We start from the raw sequence: 23,735 nt of genomic DNA, 5'->3' as shown, positions 1-23,735 counted from the left end.
ATCCCTTTCAAGCGGAATGGGGACTTCGGGCTTCTTCCTGGCTTCCCTACCCCTTTTCTGCTAGGTGGGGCCACCGAGGCTCCAGATGAGGACTGGGCTCTATTCCCAAGGAACGGCTCCAGGCCACTCAGGAGACGCGGCGATGCCTGGTTGGAAAAGGCTGAATCACAGCATGTAAATAAGTGTAAGATGGGAAGCACAGTTTATTATATACCGTGTACCAGTTGCTGTACCGTGCTCGTTTTGCAGAAAACTTAGGAAAGTAAGACCGAGAGTTGAAGCTCCTTGATTGAGAGTTGGTGGCCCATGTGAATATCAACGTCCGCACGGGGTTAAAGGAGGATACCTGTTCGGATTTAGCAGTGGTTCTTAAACTAGTAGAAAACAAGATCTTGTGCGGCCCTTTTAAAATGCAGATTCTCGGACCCCATCCCCGGATAGTCTGACTGAGTAGGTCTGGAGTGGGACGCAGGAAACCAGGTGCCGGCCTGGTGGTGGTCAGATTTTCCAATGACTTCTTGGGTACCAGCTGTGAGGTAAGATTTGTTGATTCTTCGGCTTTTTGGCTTATTGATGTGTTGAGAGGGACCCCATAAAATGGTTTGGAGGGCAGTGCTTCTGAAGTCCTTGAAAGGGATCAGTGTGTAGACTCCTTTTCAATACAAGAATTGAGCTGAGATAAAAGCAGCATTTATAGTCTTTCAAGTAGAGCTTGAGATGAGCTGTTAACAATTTGTAAAGGTGTGAAAGCAGAGGCTGCCCGATTATCTTTCTCAATTGACGTCTTGGTGCCTTTTACCCCAGTGGGCAAATTCTTTGTGGTTCTACGAAAAGAAAAATTATCTCAAGACCTACCTGGTTAGCAGTCTTTCCTTTTACCATTTAAGAATCTTGATGTTTGGTTAGAGTCAAGCTGCTGCTTCAGAAATTGAAAACCACGTGTCTGGTAACCGAAGTAATTTAAGTGTATGACTCAGCCATAGGCTCAGTCAGAGAGGAATTATGCCTGTGTGGCAGCTAAATTAAGCAGTTTCAGCGTGCTCACTATGGATCACCACTTAAACCTACTTTATTCTTAAATACGATGTTTCACTCTTTACTGTAGGGTACTTTAAAGATTGTTTGGTCTTTATCTTTGGTTTTCTGCATATTCACTATGACTTATCCAGCTATGGATTTGTTTTTGTTAGATTTGTTTGGTGTTTGTTAGACTTCTTGAGTTTGTGGATTAGTGTCTTTCATTAGTTCTGTCAAGTTCTTGGCCATTTTATTTTATTTTTCTCTTGGCTGTGTTATATCCCTATATTGCCTCTGCCCCATTGTTTTTCTCTTCCTTCTTCCTAACTGATTTAACATAGACCTTTTACTCTGTTCTCTTCCTCTCACTTTTTTTTTTTTTCACACTACATTCTGGATAATTTCTTCATTAGTTCTCTAACCTGTTTCTAATGTATTATTAAACTCATCCATTGAAATCTTAAATTCAGTTACTGCATTTTTTTAGTTTGTGAAGTTCTATTTGGTTCTTTTCAAATGGGCTGTACCACTGTTTTACAGTTTCTTATTCTCTGCTCTTAATTTTTTAGGTCTGCTTTTTGTTTTTTTAAACATGATAAGCATAGTTGTTTTGTAATCCGTATGCTTTAAATCCACAGTCTGAATTCCCTTTGGATCTGTTTCTGTTGCTTATTTCTGCTCTTTGTCTTCCCAGATCACCTTTACTTAGAAGGTGTAGTTCTTTGGAGTTCCAGATTAAGATTGAGAAATAGATGGTTATCAGACCTCACATCCTATGTGGGCTTTAGTTTCTGTTTCTTCACAAAGGCACCAAAACAACAGCATTAAGATCAGATAAACCCTCAGGATGAAAACAAGTTTGAATATTGGGTTTTATTTCTAGTTTTCACTGCAGTATCACAGCTACTATCAAAATTAAGCTTCCCTGATGCTTTTTTCTGGTCCTCCTTTGCTGAACTTATCTTCTGTTCTCTTACAGCATTCAGTCTTAGTCTACTTTTCTAAGTTGCTCATGTACCATCCTCATCTCTTATTGGATGCAAGTGCCTCAACTTGTTAAATAGTAGAGCACCAGGTTAGTGCCTAGTACTGTGCCTTCAACATAATAGGTCCCCTATAAAGATTTACTTCAGAAATACAAATGAATGAGTTTGTTCGCCTTATGTATGGTTGTGTAATGCAAAGTCTTTATTTATTTTTTAAAAATTTGATCTTAGGAGTTCTCTGAAGCCTGGGGGAGGGGAGGTATGATTTAGTGTGGGTTAGGTTCAAAAGCCAGCCCAGATGCAAAATAAAGCCACCTTCGAAAATCTTTTAAGGAAGCACTATGCTGGATGTAGGTATACCAGCGCAGCAAAATTCTAGCATGGCCAGGCTTTCCTCCAGCTTTGGAACAGATGCTGTTTTTCATCCTGTGAGCCTCAGATGAAGTAGTTGGTTTGCATTTAGGAGTCACAATGTGAAATAAATACAACTAATATTAGACTCATTCATAGTGAGGGAAGTGTTTATACTCTGAGAGGCACTCATGAACTAGGGAACTGAGGATCTGCTAAGGGAACCAATATTTTAAGTTCACTCTTTTTTTCTTCCAGTGCAGATAGATGAACTTAAGGTAAATGCACATCTAATGAGACAGTTCTCGTGTTATGGGAAGATAAATGGATATATAGGTTTTTTAAAAAAATAACTTTTTATTGCATGCATTGTTTTAGATGCTAGACAACCAGAAGGTTACTTCAATTGTCCTTCATAATAAACATTTTAAATATGAATTAAATTGCTATGCTGTGCCCTCATTTTTAGGTTCTTTTAGTTTTCTTTGGTACTGGGATATGGTAAAAAAGCCTCATTGTTGGAAGATTGAGGATTACTTTGTCTAGTAATAAATGCTAACAGAGTGTTCTCTGTTAGTAGTTGTCATTCTGTGAAGTTTTATAATATAGGGAAAATTGGCTTGATCTAAATTACTGTAGCTGATAGAAGAGCCTTCTAGCCAGAAAGCAGTCTTTATTTGGAATACAGTTGAGTTTGCCAGATGGAAAATTCCTTTTAGTTGTGACTTGAACATTAGGGCACAAATGTAGGAAGAGCAGTGCTTAACTATATTTACTGACAAAAGGAAAACGTATTAGCCTATTGCTTTTGCTACCCAAAGAGAAAAGCCTTAGAACACCCTAACAGAGTTTCCCCGGTGTATTTTTACACTTAGAGTCTAACTAATGTTAGAATTAGGAGGGTATGGTGGCAAGTGCTGTAAACACTTAAGTAGTCTGCCATCACAAAATTTAATTCCATAGGAAACCAGATCTCATTAACTTGTATCATGGCAATAGCAATTATTTTGGGGACAGCAAGGTAAATTTTGTATCTTAAAACTTGTGTGGCATGCTATGTAAGACACAGCCTGTTTTGCCCCACCAACCTGGAAATTAGATACCACAGTCTCCAGTACAAACAGTAGAGCAGTGTATTACAGTTACTTTGGCTTGAAATATAAGAACTTCGTTTCTTTGGCTGACAAGCAAGTGTGAAAACTATGTTCTTCATTTGTATCAGTTTGAAACTTTTTTTTTTTTTTTTAAGTTTGGACAAAGTGATTTTGGTATGGTTTTAGTTTTCCCTGAATTCCCTCTTTGAAGAACTTAAGTAATTCTTTTTAAAATAATGTAATGTTGAGTTTGATACTTTAACTCAGGTCACTTTGAAGAAAAAAAGTTATGTAAAGGAAAGTTGACAGCATTCTTTCTAAAATGAAACACAGTAAGGACAAAATAAGTCTTCCCACAGGAATCTTTATAGTTAGATCCCCAGACCCCTGGGATTTTCTTTATGTTTTGTTTTGTTTTTAATTATTTTAGCAAACAAAGGAGAAAAATAAGAGACTTGTGAAAATTTAGTTAGGCAGTAGGAATTAGAAATAAACACTTTAACTTCGTTGTTTCTGTCATTTCCAGAAGGAGGTAAATAAATGAGTTGTAGGTACTCATTTCCCAGGTTTAAATCGTATGCAATCTGATAAAGTCACTGCTTTGAGACCCTGTTATAGGGATGTTTCGCCCAGAAAAGTGACAAAATAGGAGGAACGTGGGAGTTGTCTTCAAACAGCTGAAGTATTGACATGAAAAAAGGATTTGGCTCTTTTGTTTAGTCCTGGGGATTGAACCAGTGTGTAGCATTTGTAGGGAGACAGATTTCAGTTCAGCTTAAGGAAGAACTATACTATCAGATCTGCTCAAGGAGGGAGTGTGGTGGCCCATCTTGAAGTTTCAAATATGGGTTGGATGAAAATCTCCAGGTACCAGATGGGAATCAGATATGGTGGGCGGTAAGGGCCCATCCCACTCTGAGTTATTTACCAGGAAATAAGGGTGGGGGGGAAGAAACCAGACTGCCAATATAGGGTGAGAAAGGAGAGCGACAGCTGATAGAGGGTAAGAAGGGGGGAAATTGAGGGTCCAGTATATCTCCCATCCATTAGAGTCCTACATAGCTGACATTGTCTCTGCCAAGGACATTTACGAAAATGCTGGCTCCGGTTTCACAAGACGTCATTCTGCAGAAATTGAGGAATGTTTGGCATGTTCACAGAGACTGAACAATTCCGTTCCTGTAATAGGCTTCTGGGAAGAGACATCAAGTGATGCAAAATCAGAAGTGTCCAGGTTGTGGGCTTTAGGTGGAGCAACAGCTTCTGTCAATTGATTTTGTTTTCTTTCTAGTAAATCTCAAAATTCTCTTATTGTTACGCTGAACTAAACTTCAGCAACAGTGGAATTTAGGCTGAGACTGTTCTGTTCTGAACATTTGGATTTATTTTCTCAGCTTCCTTTTTCATTTTTACTTAAGAAAAATGTTGCAAGAGCATTTTCAGCACTGGAATTTGATGTAGGAAGAAAGCTGAAATCGACATGTCCTTCTCAACCAGGATCCCTGGTTTCTGGGGAGGGGTATGATGAGGTGGGTATGAATTTTTTATGTCAGGCTGGATTTGAGTCTCAGCTCTACCATCCACCAGCCTTATCACTTTAGACAAGTGGCATAACTTCTCTGGACCTCAGTTTCTTCCTCTGTAAAGACATATACTTCTCATAGGGTCAGTGTGAGTATAAATGAAGTAATATACATAAAAAGTGTTCAGTAAATAGTTGCTACCTTATTTTTGTGCCCGCAGTAGAGACTTATTATTTTGGCTATTAAGGATCATCTTGAAATAGACATTGAGTTGATGTGCCAGTAGTGCAGAATGTTAGCGTGTGCTTCCTTGTTAGCGTGTGATTCTGTGAATAGCACATAACAGGTCTTCATAAGGAAAGACACCAGCGAAGAAAAGCAGAACATTTTTGTTGAAAAGAAGGAATGCACACTCTTCTATCTTTATTTCCTTTCCTCCTCCTTTCTGAGAGGTTCAGGTAGAGGTACATAGATTGGGATTTGGGAGTCTTTTGCATCAAGAAACACATAAAGTGGTTGAGGTCATCGTGGGAGTGAGAAGAGAAGGATTGAAGATAGAATCTTAAGTGGCACAGGCATGGAATTTACAGGGAGGAAGATCAGGAAAGAGATGAAGGAGGAGCCACATGAGTATAGCGCAGGTACATGAATCCGAAGTTGGGAGATTGGGTTTTCTAGTCTCCCTTCCTCCATCTGTGGTTTGTGTGTCTCTAGGCTTTCCTGCTTCATAGACCACACTTGATCTCCAAGGCTCCCCAAATACCGGAGTTTCTCCATTCTGAACCTATTTGGAAATAAGAACAGGTCAATCGAGGTAGTGTAATGTCCCTAAAATGGGAATTTCAAGGAGGAACAATGTTAGATGTTACAGAAATAGAGGAAGATGCGAACTGGGAAAACGGTGCCCAGGAGACCAATCTGTGTAGATTAGAGGGACAGAGAAATATTTGCAATGTAAGATTTAATGCGGAGCAGCATGTAATGAGAATTATTCCAGGTCCTCTCCCTGACTTTGTACATAATGCAGTGTTAATAAAACTACTTCATACGTTAGGGAAAATGTAATCATGTGCTTTCATTGATGGCTTATAAATGAAACTACTTGAGGATTTCTTCAATTCAAGGTCAGAGGGAGTTTTGAGGTAGTCCATTGCTGGGTGAGAGGGCTAAATCTCCTTGTTTCTCTTTAGAATTTTAATTGCAGTTCTCACTTGAAATATTTTGTTCGTTTTCCGTAGACTGATTGTTTCATTATGGATGGAGGAGATGATGGTAACCTTGTTATCAAAAAGAGGTTTGTGACTGAGGCCGAACTGGATGAACGGCGCAAAAGGAGGCAAGAAGAATGGGATAAAGTTCGAAAACCTGAAGATCCAGAAGGTATGTGGACTTACAGTTTGGCGTTCAACATAACAGTCTTGATCCTCACAGCAGGCCTGCAAAGCAGGTATAAGAGTAGAGGGACTAAGGCTCACAGGGCTGAAGGAGCCTGTGTTAGGCCTCCAGAGCTGGAAGCGGAGCTGGGATACTCATGTCTTTGCCCTTTCCACTCTACTGCATTGTCTCCCGGGAGGTTCTGCTAGTCTCTTCTGTCTAGGCAGGTGGGTCCTGGATCCGAACAACTGAGAGAGCTGCTGCTATGTACGGTTTGGGCTGGCCCCTCATCCAGTTAACTGTCTTGGGCCGTGGGCCCTATTGACATTGACAGTTGGCTCTGAGGTCCAAAGAGAAGCTATGGACTTTGTACTATTTTTGCGTTATCCTTGTCTTCAGCTCATGCACAGACTTGACTTGATCTTTAAAATCCTTTATGAGTCCAAAATAATATGAAAGAATTCTAAAATATGTGTCTCCCCACCCCTCCTTCCCTTCCTTTCAGAATGTCCGGAGGAGGTTTATGACCCAAGGTCTCTGTATGAAAGGCTGCAGGAACAGAAAGACAGGAAGCAGCAGGAGTACGAGGAGCAGTTCAGATTCAGTAAGCTTTGGAAAACACGGCGTCCCAGGGTCTCTGCAGGGTCTTTCTGATGCACGTTTGCCTCATTCAACACTTTTCCTAACTACCCATGGAGTTGATTATCTAGTCTCTAAATGCTTATTTGCTGGAAAAGAGACAAACTTCGTGCCTTCTAGACCACATTAAACATTTTTGTTTAGAGCTCAAGATACCCATTTTCATTCTGTGCTAACATCTAGTAGTAGGAGAGATGCCATGATTTTATGCCATGTTATCTATTCCAAAGCAAATTCATTCCTCTAATCCCCTGAAGGATCTGCCGTTTATTAAAAAAAGGAAAAGGAAAAATCTTATTTGACTATATTTTCCCTTAAGCCTGCTAAGTGTTCCTTGTTTAATTATTCCCTCAGAAAACATGGTAAGAGGCTTAGATGAAGATGAGACCAACTTCCTCGATGAGGTTTCTCGGCAGCAGGAATTAATAGAAAAGCAACGCCGAGAAGAAGAACTGAAAGAACTGAAGGAATACAGAATATCCTTTGTACTTTGAGAGAAATCTGGAAGGTGTCAGTTTTCCCATCAACATCTCTCATGTTAGTTTCTTTATAAATAGAATGAAAGTCTTCTCCCTGGCAATCTCTGTTCCCTTTCAACAGTGATATTTTGACAACTGAATAACTAACTTGCGGTGATTTATGGAGTTATGTCGCATGTAAGAATCTGCTGCAATCAAAAGCCCAGATCCTTTAGGATTAACTAGAGGCCTAAATCCTAATAGTCAGTACCAGGGTATTCTTGCCTTGTAGGATTAGACCCTGAAACAGATGGGCTAGGCAAAAACCCTCATCCAGGGGGAAAATTGGCTTCTGAGTTTTTTTTAAAAAAAAATGTTTAGCAGCTCTCCCAGGTCCTATAGGTACAGCCTGGTCTGTCCCCATAGAGGGGTAGAGGCAGCAACAAAGATGGCTTTGCTTTGGCTCAGTATTGCCTTTTTAACATCCATGTGAATGTCCTAATAGACATCCCAAATGTAACTTGGCTAAATCAAAATTCTCAATTCCATGCCTCACTACCACCACCCTCATCAGACTGCCTGCCTTCCCATCTTTTCTTTTTCTGGTCTTCCCAGTCTCAATAATGGCAGTCCTATACCTCCAGGTACCTGGGGCAAAAATTACGTCTAAAATGTACTCCAAATCTGTGTAGTTCTTGCTCTTCCTACTGCCGTTGTAGTAGTCACTGACTCTTCTCTGGACTACTATGGCCATCTGATTAGTTTCTGCTTCTGCTCTCGTCCCCAACAATCCCTTCTCAGGAACTTTTGAAAACATACGTGGGATCGTGTCACTTTCCTGTTTGAAATACTAGCGGCCTCCTGTTGTATTTGGACTTGAGTCTACATTCGTTACCAGGCCCTATAGGGCTCTACATTATTTAGGCCAACCCACCTACCCATTGCATCTTGAACTCACTCTTCCTAGTATTTGCTATACTGCAGCCCACTGGCCTTCTTTATGTTCCTCTCTCACTGATCTTTGCACTTCCATCCCAAGGCCTTGTACTTGCTGTTTCTTTGGCCAAGAATGCTCTGCCCTCAGATTTTACAAGGCTCATCCCATGGCACTCAGGTCTCAATTCACATCTCCCTTTCTCATAGAGACTTTCCCTAAGCACCCCACCTAAAATTGCAGCCCTTCTCATCACTGTATATAATGTTATTTTTAATAGTACTTGTCACTACCTGAAAGTCTTGGTTTGTTTGCCTCTTTACTGCTGGAATGTGAAGTAAGCTCTACAAGAACAAGGACTGGTCACCACTGATTTCCCAGTGCCTGGCATATAGTAGTTTCTCAGTATGTATGTGGATAAAGTAATGACTCATAGGAGAGGTTAATAAGGCCACCCTAGTTTTTTTTCTCCTATGAGAAATCTTACTTGAATATTTCAAGCTTCTGTGTTGAATAACTTGACTGGTATGATTGAACAGGCTTTACTTCCAAGATTGATATGACACCATGTGTATGTGTTAGTTGGTATTATTTTGCAGGGAGTGTGCAGTAGGTTCAATTGAAAAGTTATATGTGAGAGCCCGGCTGGGCGGGGCTCAGCTGTTGAGCATTGACCTAGGATCCAGGCGATCGGGGTTTGATTCCCGGTCAGGCACATGCCGGGTTATGGGCTCGATTCCCAGTCGGGGGCGTGCAGGAGGCAGCCGATCAATGACTCTGTCGTCATTGATGTTTCTATCTCTATCCCTCTCCTTTCCTCTCTCTGAAATCAATAAAGATATATTTGGGGGGAAAAAGAAAGAAACTTTCCTGGCCTGGTAGCATTACAGCCACAGTGAAGAGGCCCCAGGGGTATTGGCTTTCGTTGGAAACTTGGAAAGTTCTGATTGTTTAGAAGAACTGAAGAAAAACAAGCCTGCCAACTCATTGATGTATATGCACTAATCCCAAGGGTGCGTGTAGCCAGAGACCTGTTGAGGTAGGAATTGAAGGGTTAGACATTTGTTTATGGAAGCTCTAAACCAGGAGCTGGTTCTTGGATTTAATTGATTGTTATAATATGATACATTTTATAATGAGTATGATACTTGCGAATACAAGTAAGCTGTGGTTTGTGCCATATAAACAACAGATCTCTTGTTTCCTTCAGGTTAACCTGTGTTTATCCATATATGTGTGTTAAAAACTGTAACTTATAAAAATGCCTTTTAATGAATTCCTTGGGAGTTTTGAGATGTGTTTGTGTATTTAAAGCATTTTACAGGAGAGGGACTTAGGGAAAAAACTGTTGATGCTTCCAATATGGCTCAAAAATAATAATATTACCACCTTCCTCTCATCTTCCCTGCCTCCCCCAAAAGGAAAGGTTGGATGCTGTTCTTCAATTTAAAAGAATAAAAAATTAAGTGTTGTTTTTTTTGTTTGTTTGTGCCCTGGTATTGTAAATACACATGTACTTTCATTGTATTAATTCAGAATTTTCTTTGAGTTGCTATCCCTTAATAATAGAATTACAGGTAAAAATCACAGCATGCTCATGGTTTTTGGCATTCTATACCGGAAAGATAAAATCTGTTGTTGTTTTTTCATTTTTATTCTTTAAAAAAAGGAACATTTAGTATTAATATCCTATCTGTTTCCATGATGACCTTAAAAACATTAAACTGGTGAAATTCGGAGTAGTACTGAGCATTATGCATAATCCCCATTGAATACTGCAGATATTTAAGGGAACTGGTGTTCGTAAGAACAGAGATAGTGCCTGAAGAGGGGTGAGAATTGGACTTATTTCTGGTACCCAGTGTTCTCACATAAATAAATAGCTTAGACCATGTGCCCCACCCCTACCTTTGGGATTGATAATACATGCTTCTCAGATCCCTTGGGCACTAGATGTCACTATTGTTCCAATAGGGCACTACCGCATCTTAAATAAGGAATTGCACCCTATTGGAATACTCATCTGTTGCATAATAGGTTGTGAGAGAATGACAGGGAAGGTAGAGAGGACTCTGGTGAAGGAAACAAAAGAAAGTGACAGACCTTGAAAGCCAGAGATTGACATCAAGCATGAAAAAAGTGATGTTCCAAGTGAACTGATTATGCTTCAAAATCAACTTTTTGGTTCTTGTGTTGTGTTATGTATGCACAGGGGTTTCTCATTAAAATCACTTTGAGAGTGTTTAAAATTGGTTCCTGGGCCCCTGGAGGTCCTCATTCAGTAGGCTTGTGACGGGAGTGGGGGGTGGTGACAGTGATGGACATGACGACTCTGTTTTTTCCTTAAGTGATTTTGATGTTGCCTTGTACCAGCAGAGTCAGAATTAGTCTTGGTCATGTCTAAGATTGAATGCCATTAATAGTTATAGGACATTCTGCAAAATTTGATTTTACCCTAAAGGGAGGGAAAAAGCAAACATTTTCAGGGAAGCCATGTTTTTTTCTGTTTCACTTCTATTAAGATCTTTGTTTTCCCCAGTGAGCATATCGACTGTGTCTTCAGTACGTTTTCTGGCTATACTCAGATTTCCATAGAAAATCAGAGGGAAAAGTTAGCTTTTCTATATTATATTGTGCTTGATTTGCCACCTCCCTTTGTGTTCACCTCCACTTCTCTTTAAATCAGCTGGGTTTGACTGGCAGAACAGAGGGGAGGGTTTGTTTGTTTCTGTTTCATCAGTAGGCTAAACGTTACATGGCAGAGCCCAAGTGCTAGTGGATTTTACTTGTGCCCCTTCTTTCCACTTATTCTGCCACAGCTCTTCCTTTTGCTGAGTTTGACCCTTAACCTGTAACTCACAGTAATCTCAACAAGGTTGGAATTTCTCCAGAAAACAGGAAGGAAGTGGAGAAAAAAGTGGCTGCGAAACCCATGGAAACCAAGAACAAGTTCTCCCAGGCAAAGCTGTTGGCAGGAGCTGTGAAGCATAAGAGGTCAGCCAGCACGTGCACCACTTAAATCTCCCTGACCGTGTGCCCTGAAATGCACTTGTAATGAATGATAGCCAGAGCGAGTCTCAGTGAAGTTCCCCTGGCAGCCTCATCGCACTCTTCTTCTAAATTTGTTATGTCTGCCGCCTTTGACCCTGGCCTCGGTCTGTTAGTTCAACTCTGCATTGGGCACCCGCTGTGTGCCAGGCATTGTGTTAAGTGCGTATTTCTCTCAACAAGTCTATGAAGTACAAATTACTGTTATCAGGTAAGGAGACTGAGAATTGGAGAGGTTGAGAACCTTTATGCAAGGTCACAAAATTATAGGAGAGATGGAGTTTACTATTTGAGCATTTATGTTTCTAAGCAAATGAGGTAGCAAGTTCTCTGAAAGGATTTGTACAGGGAATAATAAGAGCAGAAAGGAGGGAACACTTACTGCTGCCTGGAAGGCGTGTGAGTGCTCCTGTTGGGGAAGTTAGGGAAGGCATTAGAAAGGAGATGTGAGGGTGGCTAGGGCTTTGCCTGGCAGACAGGAGGTGGAGTGGGAGAGCTGCTAGCAGCAAGGGCTTTGTGGCCTGTAAGACCGTGGCTTTGTGACAGGGTCACGGACCTGGCTGGGCTCTGCTTGATTGACGGGGTGGCAGCACTGCCTAGAGATTTTGGTAAGTTCTTTGTTATGTTTGCTCCTCCCTTTCCAAATCCTGAAATGTACCAAAGTGATTTAATCCGGTCATTTCCATTTGACCACCATACCATGGGCAAAGTGATGTAAAGTTGGTAAGTGCATTCTGTTAGGAAAATCAATATGGTGTATTGTCAACCAGCCATGTGTTTCGAAGGGAGTATATAGATGCAGTCTTGTGGTTTGGCCCACTGTTCATCTGCTGCAGATGTTCCTAGGAGTATTGTTTGCGTGTAAAAATGTCGTCATGGTGTAGCAGCAGAGGAGAGAAGGGTCAGCAGCCTGAACAGGGCCAGTTACCCGAGCCATGAATTAGTCCTTTCAAGTTTTCGCATAAGCTTTCATGCTGGGCCTGGTGCCTTTCAGGATTTGGACCTGGGTCAGTTTTACTGGACTGTGCCAAGAAAGGGCTCTCTAGGTGGGCATCTACCTGAGGAGTATCTTGCTGCTACCGGAATGGGTGTTATAACTCTCCTTATAGTCCGCAGCACCTTTCAAAAGGGGCCCTGTATTAGCTTACTTGGTGACATATAACCCCTTTTAGGTTTTGAAGCTACATCATTTGTTGCTGTTTTGTGTAGCAAGGTGATAAATTAGTCTCCTGGGGCAGGAGTTCCTAATGTATCACTTGGAAGTTTGTTAATGTGGCTTCTAGGCCACAAGTTCCGGTGCAGTAAGTTTGGAGTGAGGACTGGGAGTCTAAGTCTAGTTAACATCCATCACCACACACAGTTACAGTTTGTTTTTTGTTTTCTTGTGATGAGAACTAAGATCTTCTCTCAGCAACTTTCAGACATACAACACAGTATTACTAACTGTAGTCACCTTACTGCACGTTACATCCCAAGACTGACTTATTTTATAACCAGATGTTCCCTTTGAAGGTGTCACATACATCAATATTTTCTTTTATGGTTAGAGCTTGTTATATTTTGTTCAAGAAATTCTTCCTACGCTGAGGTCATAAGAGAGTTTTTCTTCTAAAAGTTTTAGAGTTTCATCTTTCACATGTTAGTCTTTAATCTATCTGTAATTGATTTTTGTGAAGGATATGAGGTAGGGACTCCAATTTTTTTTTTTTTTTCAAACAAAAAATTTTCTAGCAGCATTTACTACATACTTCTGCCTTTTTCCCCCAGCAGCCTTTAATGTCACCTCTGTCTTATAAAAAGTTTCCATACATATATTGGTTTGTTTGAGGGTTTGTTTTTTCTCTTGTCCTTGGATCTGTTGAATCAGCACCATTCTGTGTAATTATTGTGGCTTTATAATAAATCTTCATATCTGGTAGGGCAAGTCATATCTATCTATTCTTGGCCACTTTGTTCTTCCATATAAATTTTAGGTTTAGTTTAAGTTTTTTCAAAATCTCTTTTGGGATTTTTATTGCAATGTTATTAGATTGCATGATCAATTTGTGGAGAGAACAGATCTTTATGGACTTGAGTCTTCCTACCCATGGCATGTACCTACATTTATTGGTTTCCTTTAATGTCATGCTATAAAGTTTTATAGTTATTTTTCAAAAAACTTGTGCATATTTTTTGTTAAATGTATTCCTAAGTATTATATATATATATTTTTTTGTTGCTGGTGTGTAGAAACGCAGTCAATGGAATATTTACATCCGGCCACCAGCTCTTGTTAACAGAGGACAGGGGACAGGGATGGCTGGCTATTTTTGATGTTTGGGCTTTTTATCCTTGATAAGAACAACAAAGGACCTGAAGTTTAGGTGATGGTTGTAGATATAATGCTTTACCCCTTGAATTGGTCAGGGGTTTAGATCGTCTTTATAACTTATAATGTAACCAGAAGGAGACTCTGAAATGAAGACTTTACATTTCAGATTATTCCAGTTCCTTGAGGCTGCCTCAGAGTCATATAAATGGTTATTGGAGCTCCTAATTCCCAAAGCTTTGATCCCCAAGATTGGACTTAGCTCACATCACCATGTTTTTTGTTACAGTTCAGAGAGTGGCAACAGTGTAAAAAGACTGAAATCGGACCCTGACCCAGATGACAAGAATCAAGGTGGGTGGCAGCTTTCATTTCGTTCTTTGCTCACAATACACATGACCACAGTTAGGGGCTGGAATGCATTGCACCTATGAATGATTACATTTATCTCTAAGCAGGCCTACCTAAACTTAATTTACCAAACTGTTTTATACCAGGCAGGATTTATACCTAAGAGTATGTCAGCTGCCCTGCAGAGTACTATGTTAGAAACCTGTGGAGCTGATAAGTGACAATTGTGCTCCCTAGGAGTGCATACAAAGCCAGAGCCCTGGTCATATCACCTTTTCTCACAAAGCATTTTTCTCTGTTTTCCCCAAATGTCAAGTTTCTTGATTTCACCTGGCTTACTACCAGTGAGAGGTAGGATGCCTGGCTCCTGCTGATGGTTGGATTGGATGGAGCCTAGTTTTAATACAGTTTCCAGGAGTACACTTTCTTTGGTGGTTGCTTTTATGTGATCAAATCTGACGCTGTATTAAGTGGCACAGTTTTAAGTCAAGGTGACTGTATCCTGGGTGTTGGATCAAGAACAGGAAATTCAAGAGTGTTTTCAGTTCTACCCCTGAATCCCTGTGGGATTGAGAGTCTGAGCTCAATTCAGTGGGTCGTCTATAAGACAGGGCTTAATTTATTTCTCTCTGAAAAAAATAATGGGTATTTTAAAATATGTATCTATTGAGCACCAGTAATGGTCAGCTGTTGCTGATTCCTTTTTGCTATAGAATCTACTTTTAAAAGAACATTCGGTGAAGTCTCCCTTCCACCTGCATATCCTCTTCCAGCCAGTCTCCTTCCCAGAGGGAAATAGTGTCATACATTTTCTATGTATCCATCCAGAGCTATTCTATGTATGTACAAGCAATCACAAAATTTCTTTTTAAGTTTTATTATAGATAACTTTAAACATATTCAAATATTAAAATGATAGCATAATAAACCTGATCATGTAGCTTCAACAATTTGTAACATGTACCCAATCTTATTTATACCTTCCCAACTGTGGTATTGTGAGGCAAATTATTTCATCCATAATTCTGTATGTATCCCTAAAAATTAAGGGTTCTTTGTTTTAACATAATTACAGTCCCATTATCACACCTAAAATTATTATAATTCCTAAATATTACCAAAAAAAAAATTAGTATTTATTTTCCCATAAAAAATTTTTTTGACAGTGGTTTCTTTTAACAATCAGGATCCAAGTGAAGATCAGACATTGTATTTGGCTATATAGCTTTTAAAAAAAATTATCACAATATAGTTCACATACCATAAAAGGAAACGATTCAGTAGTTTTCAGTATGTTCACAAGAATGTATTCATTATTACTGCCTGATTCTAAAACATTTTCATCATGGGTAGGTGTGAAGTGATGTTTCATTACAGTTTTGGTTTGCATTTCCCTAAAGACTAATGATGTTGGTATCATGTACTTATTGACCATTTGTATATCTTCTTTGGAGAAATACATCCTGAGTCTGTTTTTAAATTGAGTTGTCTGTTGTTGACTTTTAAGAATTCTTTTTATATTCTGGATATTAGACACTTGTCAGATACATGGTTTATGAATATTTTTTTCCTTTCTATGAGTTGTATCTTCACTTTCTTTATAGTGTCCTAGGAGCACAAGAGTTTTAAATTTTGATGAGATCTAATTTATCTATTTTTTCTTTGGTTTCTTATATTTTCATTGTCATATCTAAGAAATCATTGCCTATGAAGATTTATCTCTGTGTTTTCTTCTAAGAGTTTTAGCTCTGACATTTTGGTCATTAATCCATTTTGAGTTAAATTGTATATATGGTGTGAGGTAGGGATCCAATTTCATTCTCTGCAGACATCCAATTGGTCAAGCATCATTTGATGAAAAGACTGTTTTCCCCCTACTGAATTGTCATGGCACTTTTGTTGAAAATCAGTTGACCAAGTGTGGGCTTATTTCTGGTCTCTCTTTTCTCTTCCATTGATTTATATATGTCTGTCCTTACACTATTACCACAGCCTTGATCACTATAGATTTGTAGTAAGGTTTAAAATTGGGAAGTGTGACTCCTCCAACTAACTGGATAGTAGTAAGTATTCCATTATATGGTTGTACCATAGTATATTTATCCCATTTTTTATTGATGAATATTTAGATTTTTTTCATTCTTTCTCTATTATGATGTATTAAATAATCCTATATATGCATCAGTTTTTATATTCACAAATATATGTCAGGTTAAATACCTAGAATTACTGGGTCAGAAAGGATATACATTTGTAATTTAGGTAAGTATTGCCAAACTGCCCTACAAAGAAGTCATCCCAGTTTATATTCCCATTTGCCATGTTGAAATTCCATTTCATGGGTATCTTTTTAATATGTAGGAAACTTGCTAAACTGTGGCTGCTTAAATAAGATAAGTGTATATTGTGTGTCTCTATACACACATCTATATATAATACTTCATAGAATCTTAAACATGTTTCAACTAGTTAATTAGTAGCTACGTATCTTGTACTTATTCCCTGGTAGGAACTGTTTGCATGAGTCAGTGGAAAGGAGAACTTGTGGAGTCTTTACGCTGAGGCAGACACCTGTTTCAGAGCTATCTTTTTTGGCATTCTGAATCCCTTCTTCCTCCCCCTTCTTACTTCCTTACAGCAGAAGCTGGGCAAGAAATATCCTCTTTTGTTAGGAGCTAAGGCCACACAGGAAGAATGTCTGCTGTATCTTGCTTCAGAGTCTTGTTCTCAGCAGTAGCAGGACCCACCCTTTTGGTCCCCCAGAAGATAGCCCTGTGATCCCAGTGGAAATTCAGGCTTCCCCCCATAGGCCCTGGACTTAGGAGCAGAGCCAGTGAGTGAATGCACAAGTTGGCCCCGTCTACTCTCAAGTCACGTAGCTGTCTGAATCCCAAGAACATTCTCTATTAGTAATTTCAGTGTTAATTTGGTATGACAATGCAGTCCTGCAAATGCACAAGTTGGCAGGAAACTTCACCAAATGGGTGAGGTCAGAGGGCACCGTTTTGTTCTCTTTGGGCAGTTAACTGCTTTTGGAATGAAATTTGTCAAAGCCCCAGTCTCTTTCTGTCTTCAAACCTCCTAGATAATTGGGAGATCTGGTCTTTTGGCTTAAACCCTGCTGACGCTACAGAGGTCTAGATTTTTGGTTGCATTTCTGCGGCTGACTTCTGTCCTTCCCTTAGGCCAGCCTGGTCCTCCACAGGTGCTTTGGACTCGGTCTTTTCTGTGTAAGAAAGTCACCCTTGAAATACTTAATAGAATGTCACATCTCACTGCACAGCTTCACATAAATTATTTTTCTAAGTAGCTGACTCATACCCTTATAAGATAGCTGTGTGTTTTTTTAAACAACCAATTTTTTCTAACAATATTGAAAGTATCATTGTATGTGTGACTTAATAATACAGTGAATGTTTAGTGAATGGCATACAGTCTGATGTTATGTCCCAAATTTTCAACACCCCCCCCACATACACACAATCTGAGCCGTTTGCAGTGAAATTGCTAAGTGTCTAACACATGTTCCTGCATTCTCACACACTGTGGACGTTGGCCCGCTCTGTGCCAGGCCCTGTGCTGTATGCCCAGGGCATAGGGATGGCATGGTGAAGAAAGAGCCCTTGTCCTCTAGAGACCTATGATTAGAGGGGAATATACACAAGCAATCCCTGTCCTCTCTAGGACTGTCCAGTCTTCCACAGCCTTCCTGGCTGTAATACAGGGATGCCCTGTGATTATAGAGACATGTGGGGCTGTTCCTCCCTAATTTAAGTGGCCCAGGATGCTCTTTGGATTTTTGCATTTGCCTTTTTAAAAAATTGTCTGAATAGGTATTATGTGCACGTAATAGAAAATTCTGAAGGGACAAAGCTGTGTGGAGGAGAAAGTTGTCTCCCCGTGTTCCCCAACCACTCAGTTTCTCTCCCCAGAGCAGCCACTGTTACCAGTTTTTAAGGTAGTTTTTTCAGATATTGTTATGCATATACCTGGGCGGCCCTCCCCCCACAAATTACAACTTATAAACACCCTCGCCTCTTTTATTTAGCACAGTATCTTATAGACCATTCTATACCAGTAAGCAGAGGTGCTTTACTCTTCTTAGTGGCTGAATAGTAATCCATTACTTAAGTGGTCCCGTATTGATGGACATTTCGATTGTCTCAGTTTTTTGCTGCTCTCAGCAGTGCTGCAGTGAATGTTCTCATATGAACATCATTTAAGTTTGAAGGACGTTGCTGAATTGCCCTCCCCTCCCCCCCAGCAACATATAAAGACGCCTCTTCCCCATACCTTCCCTCCTTGTTTATGTTTATTCTCCTGTGTTTAAAATCCAGCTGTTTCTTTTTCTGTGACTGTTATGTCTTTTGTCCACCTTTCTATTTAGTCGTTGGTTGGTTGGTTTTGGAAGAACTCTTTATGTCTTAAAGAAATTAGTTTTTGTGATATGTATTGCAAATATTGGCCTCTATTTTCTTGTGGCCCTGTCACCATTTCTGCAGTCACCGTCAGCTCTCATTTCACTTTCCTGCACCTCCGTGTTTTAACATTGCCCATCTTAACAGCTTTTTCCCCTTATTAGAACTTCCAGTAAGACAAGCAAATATACTGAGCTCCTGAACTCTGTGTCCGGGCATTTGAGATTTCTTTTAGCTTCTCAGAGTATTTCTTGCTCACTCCTGATTTTATATACTTGGAAAGGTGTATCCTTTTCATGTTTACATGAGCCGTTAGTTAGGGGTTTGTGAAAACAAAACCCTAGAAGATAATATGCTTGTCAGCCTGAGACAGTGAAGTTGGAACTCCAACTCTTATTCTGCAGTGAGAGCTCAGGAATCATTTTAATACATTATTTTTTATTCAGATTTAGATTAACATTTTCTACAGTAAGTGTCCTTTAGAACCTAGCAGGTCATTTGACCTTCCTCATCAGTAAAATGCTCCCGGGATAATGCTTGCATGTCAGGTGGTTGCAGTGGTTAAATGAGGCCGGGAACACTTGGAAGGAAGGAGGGGGGAGTGGAGTTCTTAACTTTTCCTCTAACCTTTAAGTCCTGCCTTTTCTAGATTGAGGCTTTCTGTCACTAAGGTGGTAGCACAGCATAACTATGGGTGTCTTGGGACAAAGGAGTCTCAGCCTACTTGGTGACATTCTGCCTGGTCTTAAAATGGTCTCTGACTGTGGCTTCCGTCTTCTCGATTTTAAAGGAGGAGCACAGCTATACGGTGAGGACAGCAGTAGTGTTGCCTGCGCGGGGTGGTTTTGAGGCTTCCCTGGCGAAGCACAGCACCTGGCACATGGAAAGAAGACCATGAGCTTCTGAGGAGGGTGATGAAATTGAAGTCCTTCCTCTTTTCTTTGCAGAAGCCCCGTCCTGCGTGTCTCTGGGAAGCTCGTCCCTGAGCGGTCCCTCCATCCACTGCCCCTCCGCCGCTGTCTGTATCGGCATCCTTCCCGGCTTGGGCGCCTACTCTGGGAGCAGCGACTCCGAGTCCAGCTCGGACAGCGAAGGCACTATCAACGCCACCGGCAAGATCGTCTCCTCCATCTTCCGGACCAACACCTTCCTTGAGGCCCCCTAGCTTCCAGGTCCTTACCTCAGGGAGCTCCTCCCCAAGAATAGACCGGATGGTTCACCTGCCTACAGGCATTACCTCCCTCAGAAAACTTCTTTGCCTGTTTCCTGTGCACACCGTGACATTTTTAACCTCGTCTAAAAATGCGCCAGCATCCACCTGTGGCCCGGCCTGTGTTTGGTTTCTCTTTTCACTCTAGTGCAGACGCCCAGACCTGTCCCGTGCCTCTCCTCACTGATGTGGAGTGGGGGTCAGGGCCCTGCGAAGCGCCACCAGCAATGCCCTGGGAAGACAGGACAGCTGGCCTGCACAGGGTTTGGGTTATGTTTCTTTCTCGTTTTTTCTTTTCAAACAGCACAGGGAAGCAAGGGCCGTTCTCAGACAGGTATTATTTTAAACATTCTCTCCTAGACAGACACGTTTGCACTGCACTGTGGAGGTGCGGGCAGAGAACACTGCCAGGCGGTGAACTGGCGCGCTCCCCTGGAACTAACCAGTGCTTGATGTTGTGTGACTAAGATTAAAAACTACGTCTGCAGGTGTGGTCACTTCGCACTCATCATTAGCTATGAAGTGTCTCCTTACTCTTGGAAAACAGTCCTTCTCCCTTTGTCTCATCCCATTTAAGACTAAACCTTAGAGAAGCAAACCTAGGCCTTATTTCATCAGAGCCAGAAATCACAGGTGCTAGTAGGTGTGTGGACCAGGTGACTTCATTTTGGCAGCTCCTGGGTTCCTAATACCACAAACCCATGGGACACACCTGCATCTTCTGACTATACTCTCTGCCCTGTCAAGGTCCCTCTCTGGCTGATGCCTTTATAACTGTGGCTTCTGACTATAGGAGCTATTTCTAGCTTAAAGGTGCTGCCCCAGTCCTTTTCTCTTTTATCTGCTACCCCTCCTGCTCTTTTCCCTTCCCACACAGAGCGGCTCTGAGCCAGTGAGCAGCCAGGACCTAGAGGTACTGCTCCACCTGTGTCTCATAGAGGGAGGGAGACAGGAATGGAGGCCTCAAGTTCAGAGGTGGTCATGGGCTTAAACTAAAAATTGTGGCCCCCCTGCTTCAGCAGAACAGAACTATTCGGTCCATGCCTTGGGCTCCTGCGTCAATTGTTTCTACCTTCTTGGGTGTGAGACGGAGAGAGACACACAGAATGTGTTGACACTGTGATGCTGGCAGGCAGAGGAGCTACTCAGTTTTAACGTGGGCAGAGGCCCCTGGATCTCATCCAACTCCTTTCCCCTTCCAGTGCAGTGACATTCCGGTGCCCATTGGCAGATGGTGACTTCCCTTCACCCATAATTGATGCCTGATTCTTCCTCCTCTTCAGAACTACTCCGTGCTAATTGTTCCTGGCTGTCAGCTCCATTCTAACAAACGAGGCGTTTAGGTAAAACTGTGTAGGCACCTTCTGTTTCTCTGCTTCACTGTTCCTGCGATTGTGCTTCGTGATCACAGACCGTCCCCAGAGCAACCTCTCATCGCTCCGGGAGGCAAACTAAGGAACCAGTCACCCTATGTGTGGTTTAACTTTGTAAGGGGCTATTAACTATACCTCATGACCTCTGTTGATGTTGGAAGAAGTTGACAAAAGGTTGCAGGAATTTAAAACACACTTAATTTGAAGGCTAATAACAAGATCTTGCTTTCCCTGTACTGAATCTGTGCTCCCAGCTCCCTCCCCATCTACCATAACAGGTAGATTGTGTCTAAGGCTGAGCTCTTCAGACAGGTTTCTGCTCACATGTCTCAGGCGGGAGAGAGACTCACAGGTGATCGTGTCATTGTGTTCTGTTGTACCTGTTAGTGTAGAGCATTGGAACTGAAACGGGTTCGTAGAAACTATGAGTAGCAAAGCAGGACCTGGTCTGCCCAAGAGAGGAAGGGGCTTTGGAAAGCATCCAGTGTAAACCAAGTGGTTCAAACCCAAAGGATAGAAAAACAGGGCTGGGAGGAAACTGCCGTAACCATAAACTGCAGCCCTCCCCTTAACAGAGAATGGGTTTTATAAGTAGGTCACGGGATAAAAACAGTTCGGGGTGCGTTTCTTAAGCCTGCTTACGTTGTCCTGAGTGGCAGTGTTCTTACAACTCTGGAACTGTGCAAGGAAGAAAGCTCGTCTGTGAGGAATCCTACCGCCGGCTATATTTGGATTATCTAGTTTGTGTCACACTGTGCCCTCTCTGCCTTTGGCCCTGTCACCCACCTGGGCAGGGAGGAAAGCATAAAACTCAAAGCATCCACTTTCCTCTAAAAAGCAGGGAGGCTGATGTGACTGGACCTGATGTCGTGGCTGGTGACCTGTTCATGTTCGTTGACCCAGCACCCAGGAGGAGAGGCAGCTGGCTTTTCAGGTTCGGGGTGGTGGGGAGGGTGCTTGAGATTTTGAAGAGCATCCTAGACTGAAAGCTCCTCACTAGAGGTGACTCAGACCTGTCCCTGGCCTGTCTTTCACTCCACCTCAAAGGTCCTTCCCTTCTGGCTGCCTCCTTTCTACCCGAGACAGAAGCTTCAGGTGCCTAAGATGTTTCACCTGCTTCTCCCCAAGAACCTGGCCTGGTTCCACCTTCCGTGGATATACCACCGTGGCTGTGAGCTTGGAGCCAGACATTCGCTAGCTGGGCCACTTGAGCAAGGTCTTTAACCTCTCTGGGCCTGTTTCCTCAGTGAGTAAGGATCCCAGCTCCCTAGTGAGGGGGAAAGACAATCTAGGCTAGCTACTTGGTGCAGTGTCGGCACACTGCTTAGTAAGTAGTAGCCATCTCCCTGTCGTTACAGTCGGCCTACCCCGTTTCTAGGCAGGGTGTCTGAGCTTCGTTAGTGATTTATGGCAGGTTTGTGCATCCTGCTGACATTCCTCGGTTGTAGCTAGAACACTGACAGGATGAAGGGTCAGATCTGGTCGTCAGAGCTCCAACCACCAGCTTGTTCTATGTGCTTCCTCCTTAGCTAAATGTTAATTGCTCAGGCACACGCGGTTCCTTGGCTCGGGTGTCCTAGCCGTGGGTATATGGCTCAGCTGTCGTCTTAAGCCCCTCCAGAAAAACAAACAGGAGGCCTTTGTGTGATTTCCCAAACATCCTTGGGGGAATCAGGGCTCCAGGCAGTCCTGCAGCCCCCTTGGGAGAAACGAAGGTGTCCCTAGAGGGTATTTCAGCCGACTTGGTGCCTACATAGTAGATGCATTGAAAATTCAGGATGGAAAAAAAAAGAAAACTTAGGATGAAGCTATCCCTCACTCGCTTCCACCAGATAAACACTGCTCCTGAGGTCACCAGGCACCCGTAGGTAGGAGCCTGCCTGGTGCACCGCCCAGGTGTAGCCACTAGGAAGAATTAGCTGGGAGAGTAAGTCAGTCAAGGTGACTCCCACTTTCAGTAGAGAGGAAGGACAAACTCATTACCAACTTGAGTGAAGACCCCTGTAGGGCTCAGGGAGGACATGCACTGCAGTGGACAAGTGTGGGCTCAGGAGTCTGCCAGCCCCGGATCTGATATCTCACTCTGCGTCTAATAGATGAAATTAGCTTCTCTGCTTGTTTCCACATCTCTGAAATGGTCGCAGACGGGCTGTTGGGAGGATTCGTCAAGATTATGCCTGTAAAGCACTTAAACACGGAGCAGGAAACAGCGCTTAATTTAAGTGTCAGTTATTGGTTATGCACAGCCTCTGCCTGGAACTCCCAGGGTGGGGCACGGTGGGTAAGAGAAGGATGTGTTACGTGGAAGAGGGGAGGGAACCGAGGACCACTGGGGTTCCAGAGACTGGTCTCCTGGCTGGTTTCATGATGCTGGGCCTGAGCCCAGAGAGGGGCATGCAGCAGAAACCAATGGCTGTCAGCAGGGACAAGCAGCCCTGTTAGCATCCTGAGGCCAGGGAACCTTTCACACACTGCAGACCACAGGGTGGGCCAATGTCTGGGAGACCTGCAAGGGCAGCAAATGGGTGGCAGTGATTGCTGCCGCGCGTGGGAGGGGGGGAGCACATAGGACAGTGTGTGGACCAAGAGGAAGAAGGGGTGGTGACCACATGGTGTTGGCTGGGCCAACCTCTAGGGACTGCAGCAGCACT

The 23,735-nt window shown here is 42.2% G+C and overlaps 1 protein-coding gene across 1 annotated transcript; it reads left to right on the top strand.

Annotated features, from left to right (window-relative positions):
* The first annotated feature begins 463 nt into the window (after positions 1-463).
* On the top strand, positions 464-20,220 carry PSME3IP1 (proteasome activator subunit 3 interacting protein 1). The gene is made up of 8 exons (XM_081119969.1): positions 464-536; positions 4,867-4,977; positions 6,210-6,351; positions 6,851-6,949; positions 7,339-7,461; positions 11,238-11,370; positions 14,022-14,086; positions 19,449-20,220. Exons 3-8 carry the CDS (start codon positions 6,225-6,227, stop codon positions 19,664-19,666), a joined length of 765 nt encoding a protein of 254 aa, XP_080976095.1. The 5' UTR covers positions 464-536; positions 4,867-4,977; positions 6,210-6,224; the 3' UTR covers positions 19,667-20,220.
* The last annotated feature ends 3,515 nt before the right edge of the window (positions 20,221-23,735 follow it).

Source organism: Miniopterus schreibersii (genome assembly GCF_964146895.1).
Source record: "Miniopterus schreibersii genome assembly, chromosome: 18".
NCBI lineage: Eukaryota > Metazoa > Chordata > Mammalia > Chiroptera > Miniopteridae > Miniopterus > Miniopterus schreibersii.
This window is presented reverse-complemented; position numbering and strand designations above follow the sequence as displayed.